Source organism: Galeopterus variegatus, unplaced genomic scaffold (genome assembly GCF_000696425.1).
Source record: "Galeopterus variegatus unplaced genomic scaffold, G_variegatus-3.0.2 Scaffold4086, whole genome shotgun sequence".
NCBI lineage: Eukaryota > Metazoa > Chordata > Mammalia > Dermoptera > Cynocephalidae > Galeopterus > Galeopterus variegatus.
The window spans coordinates 132,871-143,594 of record NW_007730197.1 but is presented as its reverse complement, the minus strand read 5'-3'; the positions used below and the strand labels follow the sequence as shown (position 1 = coordinate 143,594).

The window sequence follows — 10,724 nt, the reverse complement described above, 5'->3', positions numbered from 1 at the left end:
CAAGCCCATTGTCCAGACTGGGTCACAAACCCTTCACACACAGGTCTATGAGCTAGGTAACCGGAAAAAAGGCCCCTGAGCCTTGGTTGAGTAAAAGATCTCTGACCAGACAACCACAGATGTTCCTTTAAATGCCTTGGACACCCCCGAGGGTAGGGATATGAAGAAGCTCCAGGGGGCCACCGTGCCTGCCTGGGCCCTGCCCCTTCTTGAGGCCAGTCCAGGGTGGGGATTTAAAGGACACAGAAAGTGAGGCAGGACCTGGAAAGGCATAAGAGCAGCTGGTTTTCTGGAGCTTAGGACAGATACACACGAGTATGGAGAGGGCCTTGGCGGGGGCATTGGTGATCGTAAAGGAGGCTGTGTCCCCAGCAGCCCCCAAGATTTTATGCTTATGGATGGGAGTCGATCAATGTTTTGGAATGGTGACATTCAGTTTTTTTTTTTGGTTTTTGTTTATGCTTATGGATGGGAGTCGATCAATGTTTTGGAATGGTGACATTCAGTTTTTTTTTTTTGTTTTTTGTTTTTGTCTTTTGTCTTTTTCCGTGTCCAGCAACGGATCGCAACCCTCAGTGTTGCCCCCGTACCGGACCGGGGACCGGCAACGGGATTGCAACCCTCGGTGTTGCTCCTGCGCCTCGCTCAGCCAGTGAGCGGGAACCGGTCTGTATGTGGGATCCGAACCCTCGGGCGGGAGCGCCGCCATGCTTCCCAAGCGGCGCACTTATCCAGTGCGCCACCGGGCCGGCCCCGACATTCAGTTTTTCAAGATACCACTGTACCCTTAATTTATTAGCTTTCTGTAAAAACACATAACATACACAATCTACAGTATAGAAGTATAATTTACAAAAATATAAAATCTGGGTTATTTTTTAGTATTCCAACATATCACTGTATGTGTTATTACAATATGCATGTTCAAACCACCCACACTTAATCAGCACGATTATCTCCATGGGGAGTGGTGTCAACTCCCTCCTGTTTGTTTTAATAAAATATATATTAAGAAAAAGAAACAAACATTGGTTATATGTGCATACTTTATGTATAAAAGCTTTTGCAGCGGAGTTTGAAAGAAAACATCCATATATACCATTATTTAGGTCCTGGTTTTCCAGTATCACTATGTGGCTCAAGGTGTTTTAAACTGAACATTTAGACGGAGGTCTTTCCACATTGAGGGAATGAGCGCCCCAAGATTTGCATAGTCTTTTTCCTAGGTTATGAGATGGTGATCACCTAAAGCCAGCAGTATGGACACATTCCGTTTTCAGGCCTTCAGAACAGTGGGTATGCATGGTACAGGACAGGGCTAACTCCCAGAGCCTCTCAGGGGACTCAGGCTGGCATTTAGGGGCCAAGTCATTAGCAATGAAAGGCCCCAGAGTGATGCCCCGGTGGGCAGACTTTCTGGACCCCAGTGGGGTTGCCTGTAAGCTCTGCCCTGCATCCGCAGCTGCACCCCTAGTTGAATCCTGGCCTCAGAAGGCTCTGAGAATGTCGCTCCGCTGGGCGTGGGTGGCGGGGCAGGGGCTTCCTTCCACCCTGAAGTGGTCTTACCGGCAGGCACAGGTTTCCACAGACATGTTGGGGTACACCTTCAGAACCACATTCCGGTTCTCATCCAGGAAAAGAACCCCAAGGGAATTCATCTTGTCAGGAACGCAGCAGGGTTCTGGGATGCCAGGCACGATGCCCACAGCCCTGACGATGCTCTGGATGGTGGCATGGTTGGACGGGCGAACGACCTGCAAGATGGGAAGAGAGCAGGGTCACCTCAGCTCTCTGCCCTCACCTGCCCACCCCTGCCATCCACATGGGGCCCCAGACTTTGCCACTCTGCTGTTCCTTGACTGAGACCACGGAAAAGGCGTCAACCTAAAAGAAAAGGTGAGATCCCGGGGCTGGGTACATATTTTCTCTGAAATCAGCTACACACTGAGTGCCAGGCTGAGGTCTGCAAGAGCCCCCAGGCCTCCCTGAGGGATGTCACATCCCCTACATGGCACTGGCCACTTGGGGGCGTGTGCGTCTCATACATCCCCGAGGACCACCTGGAACTGGGCAGAAGCTGCCCAGAGGGAAAGCCCATGAGAAGCCCAGAGCAAGACGCCCAGCCAGTGTCACCTGGGCCCATGGGCTGCCCAGATCTCAGTCTGAGGAATACAGACATGCTTCCTGAGTGGCCATGCTCACTGCTGAAAGGAAGGGTGCGTGAACCCCAGAGTGACTGGGCTGCAAACTGACATTTCCCAGGTGTGTCTGACTTGGGGAGTCGGGCTGCTTTACCTGCATCACCCCATTTCATCCTCTTATCAACTTTAGGGGTGGGTATTACCTTCATGTTACTGGTGAAGACACTGAAACTGACTTGGGGAGTCGGGCTGCTTTACCTGCATCACCCCATTTCATCCTCTTATCAACTTTATGGGGTGGGTATTACCTTCATGTTACTGGTGAAGACACTGAAGCTTCAAATGACTAAGTAACTTGATCAAGACCCCTCAGTTAGAAAGTGGCCTGGCTTGGAAACTGTGCCTACCTCTGACAAGATGAACACAACCAGGTAATCTGCTCCAGCTCATGGCTGGCCAAAGAGAGAGTTTTATATATCATAGTGCAGATGAGGAGGACTCCCTCTTTTGTGGGGAGGCGGGAGGGGAGCAGGGCAGGGACACCTGCATGCATGGGGGTTCTGGCTGGTGTCCCAGGAGCGGGGAGGCAGTGAGCCAGGATGATAAGGTAAGTGCAGGGCCAGCCATCTGCGGGCCTGCAGAGTTGTGGTCATGTGTCTGCCCCTGCCTGTGCTGGGCCCCCCAGCAGAACCTGGCTGTCTGTCAGGTACCTCTTTCCCTCTCTCTTGCACATTCACAGCTTTGAGCAGAAGACCCTGAATTCCCAAACAGGTTAATGCTGCCCTGCGTCTTGGTCTGGACTTTCCCAGGTGGCTGACTTATTTACGTTCAGATTGGATTTATGCACTGACTTCCTTTCTCGCAGGGGAAGGCGTGACCTGGACCCAGTAGAGTAACTAAGCTAGGAAAGGAGGAAACTGTGCTGGGTGTTGCAGTGCAGGCTGCAGGAGATGGATGGACACAGCCGCAGCCCAGCCTGGAGATGAGAATCTGGAAACCCAGGGCCAGTGCAATGGATACAACAGCTCGGTGCTGCGTGTCTCGCAGACTGCTGTGCACAGTGAGAGCTAGCTGCCCTGTGGGTCCCTGCCCTGAGCTGGGGGGAAGAGGGATCCACACCAGTAGAGCCACTGAGGCTAGAACCAGGCTGGTCACAGATGCCAGTGGCCTGGGTTCCAGGCTAGGAACAGAAATCAGAGCCATGGCCATCAGGGAGCTTCTAGGACCTGCCCTGTCTACAGGTGGCAGCACCTACTCAGCCTCTGTAGGTAGGTGCTATGTGGGAATGCACTTCTAAAGAGAGGGACTATCCTGCTTCTCAAAAGAAGAAATGTCCTGATTAAAAATTCCAGCTCAAAAAAAAAAAAAAAAAATTCCAGCTCAACCAAGTCAACACTTTCAAAAGCGCGGCCAAACCAAATACATCTGTGGGCCGCATCCACCCAGCAGGCTTGACCTCTGTCTGCTCATTCTCTGCCTGGAACGGATGGGAGGTGTTAGTATCTCCATTTTGCAGATGAGGAAACCGAGGTGACAGGAGCAGAGGGACTTGCTAATAGGGGCAGAGATGAGAGTTTAAAATCTGACAACAGGCAGAACACAGGGGTGCGACTAAAACACACTCCACCTTGGGCATGGGGAACTCGCACGTGCCCGCGCAGTAGTAGGCGTCGAAGGATTTGGGCGAGATGATCCATTCGTTCCACCCGATGTCTGCAAAGTCCACCTTGAGATACCTCCGGGAACACACCCTGGGCTCGTCCCACTGCTTGCGTCGGGCTTTCTGCATTGTCTTCTCGTCAAAGTCTAGCACCTGCGAGGAGGCCAAGAACGTGTCCTGGCCCTTCTTCCTGCGGTCCTTGCGCCCTGGCCGGGGCTTCAGCGCTCGGAAGGGGCTGGACCACAGCTCGTGCTCGTGGTAGTGGGGGGCGTGGGGGGCGTGCGCCGGCCTCTCGTGCAGCCCCGGCAGTTCGTTGTCCTGGAGGGGCCCGGTGACCTGCGCAGCCCGGCGCACGCGGGGGTCCGCTGAGCTGTTGGGGGCTGCGTGGAGCTCGGGGTCTCCAGCTGGGAAAGGGTCGTATCTCTGCAGCGTCACCGCCACGCTGTTGGGCTCCGAAATGGCCAGGTCGTCGGCGTAGACGAGGATGTAGGGGGAGGGGCGGCTGGGGCTGTGCACCCCCGGGTCCCTCTCCCCATAATCCAGCTGAGCAGAGAGGAGCAGCTCGCCGTCCCGGCGGGCCGCCTTGACGATGGGGGAGATGTCCTTGGCCTGCCACAGGCCACGCGGAGGGGGCACCAGGGCCACGGCCCCGCGGAGCAGCCCCTGCGTGGTCGTGTTCTGCGACAGGCTGCGGAAGAGCAGGTGCTGGCGCGCCGGCGGGCCCGGGGACAGCAGGCGGCACGACACGTTCTTGGCCCGCGGCTTGCACAGCATCTCGCGCGCCCGGGGCCACCGTGGTGGCTCTGAGTAGAAGTGAAACGTGGCTGTGAGAATCATTTCTGAATCCTGTATGGAAGTCAGGTTGAAGAAGTACACGGCCTTCTGGTCGATCACTTCTGCGAGGGAAGGACACACCACAGCCTGTTAGGTTCTCTCCTGGAGAGGCCCGGTGCTCACGGGGTCTCCCACCCAGACCAACGCCCCCCTGACCCACTTCCAGGCCAGGCCCACGCTTTGCTTTCCTCGTGCAATTCTCACATCAAACTGATGAGGGCGCCCTTTACGATCCTCAATGAAAGGGTGAGGAATTGAGGTCAGAGAGGCTGCAGATTGTTAATATCCCATTGCAAAAAAAAGAAATAGAAACGAAAGGTAGTCAGGCAGGGTTGGCCTCAGGCCTGCTGGATCCTAGAGCTCCCATTTCCCTACCTGGCATTCTACTCAATGAACAAATGAACAAATATCACTGACACCTCCACTAAGTGCTCGAGATGGTTTGGGTTGGGTCCAAGCCCTGTCTCAAGGCAGCCCCTCCAGTATTTGCATAGCCTTCTGTTTTATGCAGTCAGTTTTTAACTGCAATCATTAAGTGCAGTTTACATTAAATGTGGTGATTCTTCCAGTGAGGTGAAATAAGCACAACTTCCTTCTTTTCACTGCATTCTGAATGCTTTCTAAGGGAAACGGGGGTTAAGAGCGAAGCTATTTGACCATTAGCTATTTGTTCTGCCAGAGAACTTTTAAGATTGTTTTACAAGGAAAGAGCAGTACAGTCATCCTTCGGTATCTGTGGGGGATTGGTTCCAGGACCTCCAGGAATACCAAAATCCTGGGATATTCAAGTCACTGATATAAAATGATGTAGTATTTGCATATAACCTATCCACATCCTCTTGTTCACTTTAAATCATCTCTAGGTTACTTATAATACCTAGTACAATGTAAATGCTACGTAAATAGTTGTTTTACCATATTGTTTAGGGAATAATGACAAGGAAAAAAGTCTGTACATGTTCAGTACAGGCGCGACCATCCTCCTCCCCCCCACAATACAGCATTTTTGATCTATGGTTGGTTGAATCCATGGATGTGGAACTCACGGATACAGAGGACCAACTGTATCATGTTTGCACAAGGTCACTTGACAAAATCTCCAAGGTCCAGGTTGCTCTCTAGAGACCTGAACCATGGTAAGGACCAGAACCTCTCAACCATCACATCTGTAGCACGACTAGAGAATGCTCCAGCCCCTGCTTTCCAGGGTTGCAACCACCCCTTCCTTCTTGCCTGGTTCCACCAGGTGGTTCCCCAGGGCCTGAGGGCAGCCCATCCTCATCTGCAGCCTCAGGAAGCTGCCCCAGCCTTGGCCAGCAACATGAGCTCTCAAAATGGCCAAGTCCACTCTATGATTAGGAGGGGAAGAGGCGGTCTTTCCTGGTGCCTGCCTCCCTATGATGCTGCAGACTAGCAGGAGACCAGAGCAGCTGGGGTTGGCTTCTCACCCGCACTGCTTTACTTCCTGCTGATGACCTCCCAGTGTCTGTATGCTGGGTAAAGCCTAGAGAGGAACGGGGTTGACCCATGAGTGGGGTGAAAGTTCACCAACAATGCAGTGCCACCACCACCCCAACCATGCTAGAAAACTCCATAGGAACCAAGCTCCCAGGCTCTGTATGCTGGGTAAAGCCTAGAGAGGAACGGGGTTGACCCATGAGTGGGGTGAAAGTTCAACAACAATGCAGTGCCACCACCACCCCAACCATGCTAGAAAACTCCATAGGAACCAAGCTCCCAGGGCCCACTGGGACCACACTGTGCTCTGAGCCTTGTTTTCCTCATGTTGGCCCATGGGGACAGCAGGATCTCTCTTTCTCATGATTGTTTGGAGGATTCAATAAATAGCATGTGTAATGTGCCAGGCACAAAGGAGGGGCCCCCAAATGTGCTCCCCTGCCACTTCTATGGAAAGAACCAAGGCTGGCAGAACAAGCTCCTCCTACAACAACTAGGGGTCTCCCACTCACAGATCTAAATATCACAGTTGTGACCCAGCTAATGTGGCAGATGTGTTTTTCTTTTACCTAGTTCAAATCTTAACTCATAGATGGTTCTGCTAATAGACTCAAAGTGGTGAGGAACCTTCCAGGTCATGCCAGAGGGTAAGAGACCTACCTCCATTTGGCTTGAAAGCCTGTGGCCAGAGAGAACTTACCCATCACTGGGCTGCCTGCTCTGTGAAGATCCTCCCTGCTGAAAGCTGTTGTGATGGTCACCCCCACCCCAGTGAGTGAGGGGCCACAGGCTAGCCTCTCTCTGGACATGCCTGCATGCATGCAATGCAGGGGGCTCCGGGCTGTGGCTGAGAGAAGGGACACCCATCTGACGTCTCCCAGCTTAGAGGAGCCCAGGCCACAAAGGAGAAGCCCCAAAGAGAAGTCCCTATTTCCTATGAACTGTGCTGGTGCCCTGTGACTCACGTCTCATAGTGAGAAAAGATTCTTCCTCCCTCCCTTCTCTCTTTCTCTCTTCCTTCTATCCCTCCTTTTTCCCAATAAACATTTGCTAAACTCCTACTCTGGGCTAAGCGTTGGGCTGAAGGAGTCATAGTAAAGGTGGTCAATGGTGCCCTGGAGGAGCTTAGCCCAGTAGGGAGAAAGACTGGTAATAATGAGGCCCATTTGCAGCATCCCATCACCTTACATCACAGCTTGTAGGTGAGTGGGAAGGGATAGGGGAAAAGTGAGGTCTGTCCGCATCAGTTAACAAAGTCGGGTGCCTTGAAGCATAGTAACCACACCTTAGGAAGTCCAGAAAGCCTCATTCTTTGGAAAGATACAGCTGATGTTGCAAATCCAACTGGAGACACTGGGCAGCTGGATCTTTGGTGTGTTTCTCATCTTAAATAGGAATAATATTGTTTACTGGTTATGGAGTTCTGTGCTCCAGGCATATGTGCTTGGTCCTGTTCAGAGTGTTCTGCAGGCCTGATTCATCATTTTCACAGTAAAGAAGCAGGGATGGGTCATTCATTCCATGGACCAAGAGCTGACACTTCAGAGAGGGTATATAACTTGCCTAAAGTCACACAGCTGGTAGGGGGCCAAGCCAGAGGGTGAACCCAGGTCTGTTTGACCCCAAGCCCTGCCCTTTGCTTCCCCATGAGCTCTGGCTATGATTGTAATGTGCCCAAGAGCAAAGGGACAAAGGTCATGTGCTGTGAACTGCCCCTATTTTGTAAACACAAGTCATTATTTGAATGTTTTTGGATTCTGATTCTGCAAGAGGAAAGGACTGACCTTTTTTAGATAAGCTGATCTCTCTATGGATCTCTAGAATTCTCAGAGCCCTGACCCAGTCCACTTTGCTGGGCACTCAGCCTCCTTCTTGAGGGCAGTGGGGATAGGACTGTGGGGGAAGGGGCTTCCTATCCCAAGGGTCCCTCCAGGCTCCCAACTAGCCAAGCCTTAGGCCAAGAGCAGCTCCCAGATGGCTCTGCCTTACAAACAGAATCTAAGCCACCTGGGTATTTGTCCCTTCATCCATTGTCCCTGAAACAGCCATCAGGGCAACCAGAGTGAGAACACTGGGTTGAAGATGCAGGCACCAACTCAAGCTGGTGGAAGAAAGGTGTGCCAGCCAGTGGCACTGCAGGGCAGAGAAGGAACTAATGTGTACTGGGCATGCAGGCTCCCAGGGCAGGGTTACTCCTGCTTGCATCACTTACTAGCTGTGGGGCCTTAGGCAAGTCATGGGACTTCTCTGTGATTCTGTTTCCTCATCTGTAAACTGGGCAGAGTATTTGCATGTACCTCCTAAAGTTGCTGTGAGATCAGCTCTGCAGAGCTCACTCACAGCACAGTGCGTGGCACCCAGCACAGGCTCAGAACATGCTGGCCAGGTGGCCTCAGGAGCTGTTGCTACTATCAGGGCACATGCCCTTGCTCCCTGACCTCCTGCCCTGTGGGAGGCCTCACTGCCCAGAGACAATGGGCTAACATCCTTATTATGTAAAGAACCTCTACAGATCAGCAAGAAAAAGTCAAGAACTCTGATAGGAGGAAGCAATTTCCACAGGAAAAATTGCGAATGGCCAATGGGCATGGAAAACAGTTCAGGATGTCCAGTAACGAAAAAAAGTAATTTTAAATGAGACTACCTGCATGTTTTACCTGCAAATTTTACCTGCATGTTGAAAATATGATACCAGTAGTGTAAAATCTATCCATGTATCTATCTATCTACATATGTAGGACTGGAAAGATTTCACCAAAATATTATATGAACTCTGGTTACAGCTGGGTGTGTGATTAGGGATGACTTATGCTGTTTACTGTGATTTTCTATGATTTCCAGATAAGCATGCATTTCTTTTATAATCTCAATCAATCTCTCTCTCTCCCTCTCCCCATCTCTCCTCTTTCTTTTCACTCCCTCCCCCCACTCCCCTACCCCATCATACACCTGCTCACTGTGTACTGCCCATTGCTTGCAGGCAAATTCATCACACTCAGGGCTCTCAGACCTGCCTTCCACCTCCATCTCCTGCCTCTCCCCTCACACTATTTCCTCACTAAAGCCAAACTCCTCACAGTTCCCAGCACACAGAAGACTGCTTCATGTTTGCATTTGGCTAAACCCCACCTGCCAAATTCTGCTGTGGCCTTACCTGCTCTGCACTGGTTCCTCCCCCAGCCCTGCCCCTGCTGGGCCAGTGCTGTCCTTGGGGCTCCCCCAGAACAACCCTAGCCCTTCATGTCTCCATCACACTAGCTGTCCCACCGCTATTCTGCTTTCTTCCACCTGCCCTGCCAGCTCCCAAGCTTTTGTATGCATCTTTTTGTCCTCCTGCCACCAAATGAGCTGCTTAGGAAATACTTGGGGAACTGAAATGGACTTGACTTTTGGCATTTTTGTCACATGGTATGTAGTATTATTCTCATTTTAGAGATGGAGAAAACAAGCTCAGTGTCACAATGGTAGGTGACGAAGCTTTGATTTAAATGCAGGTCATTTGGTGGGAGCGTGAGGAGAGGACGGTTTAAACTCAACCACTAGGGTCAGGCTCAGAGGCTTTCTCTCCACTGATGCAGACTTAATAGGGAACACGCACTTCAGGGAGCAGTGGAATTGCAGGGGAGTGGAGGGGTGGCTGGTGTAATAATAGTAAGAGATAATTAATTGTTGACACTTTACATGTGCCAGGAGTGGCTTTAAGCACTTTTTATCTCAGTTCATTTCTAAAAAAAAAATCCTATGTGGAAAGGCACATTATTAGCCCCATTTTATAAGTCAAAAATTCTGAGTCATGGGTAAGTTTAGTCCCAATTCTGTGATCTGGACCCCGCCAATCCAGATCCCAGCCGGCACTCAGAAGCTGAGCTACACTGCTTGGGGGCAGGAGAGGACACAGGTACAGTACAAAGGCTGAGGCACTGGATGTGTCACTGTTTAGGGAGAGGTGCTACCCACCAAGGCAGCAGAGACCCACCATCGTGGAGCAGGCTGGTGCCGGTATGTTCCAGTACCAGAGCTGAAGCCTCCACGTGTGTTGTCATCCATAAGGCAGGGGTCCCTGCCCATGCTCACAGGTCCTCACAGATGGTCACTGGGTGAGGAAGAAGGCACTTCTGAGGGCTGGCAAGGGGCTGGGTGTGAAACCACTGAAATGAATCAAGGGAAGGGATGAGAAACCAACCTGCCTGGGCCGCCACTCTATGGCAGGCACAAGATCCATCTCTTCCCACTTAATTCTCACCTTCTCTCTGTACACCCAAGGAAACTCATGCTCGGGGAGGTTAAGTAATACATATCACAGCACACAGCCAGTAGCTAGTGAAGCTGGGATTCACACTCAAGTTTGCCTCAGGGTTCCAAGAGGAAGGATCTGTCACACAGTTCCAGACTGTACTAGAATTCTTATTGCCCAGATTTGTCTGTTTCACCCTACCCCTTCCAGGCCCTGGGCTTAGTTCTGATGGAGATGGCTGTGTGTGTGTGTGTCGTGTGTGGGGGTGGCAGTGAGAACAGCAATGGCCTGGCAGATGGGAGGTGCCAACCACTGCTATTGTGAATAGTCCCCCCGGCCTCATTTTCCTTATCTGCAAAATGGTAGGGAGGTACTGACTCCAAGTTCTTTCCAGGGC

The 10,724-nt window shown here is 51.6% G+C and overlaps 1 protein-coding gene across 1 annotated transcript in view; it reads right to left on the bottom strand.

Annotated features, from left to right (window-relative positions):
- Nucleotides 1–777: 777 nt before the first annotated feature.
- The window catches only part of GDF10 (growth differentiation factor 10), a 31,021-nt gene continuing 21,074 nt past the window's right edge, over nt 778–10,724 (bottom strand). Inside the window, exons 4-5 of the mRNA XM_008586709.1 lie at nt 3,769–4,697; nt 778–1,754 (exon numbers count right to left, since the gene is read on the bottom strand). Coding sequence (XP_008584931.1) covers nt 1,563–1,754; nt 3,769–4,697 — 1,121 coding nt within the window. The 3' untranslated portion in view covers nt 778–1,562. The remainder of the gene's footprint in view (nt 1,755–3,768; nt 4,698–10,724) is intronic.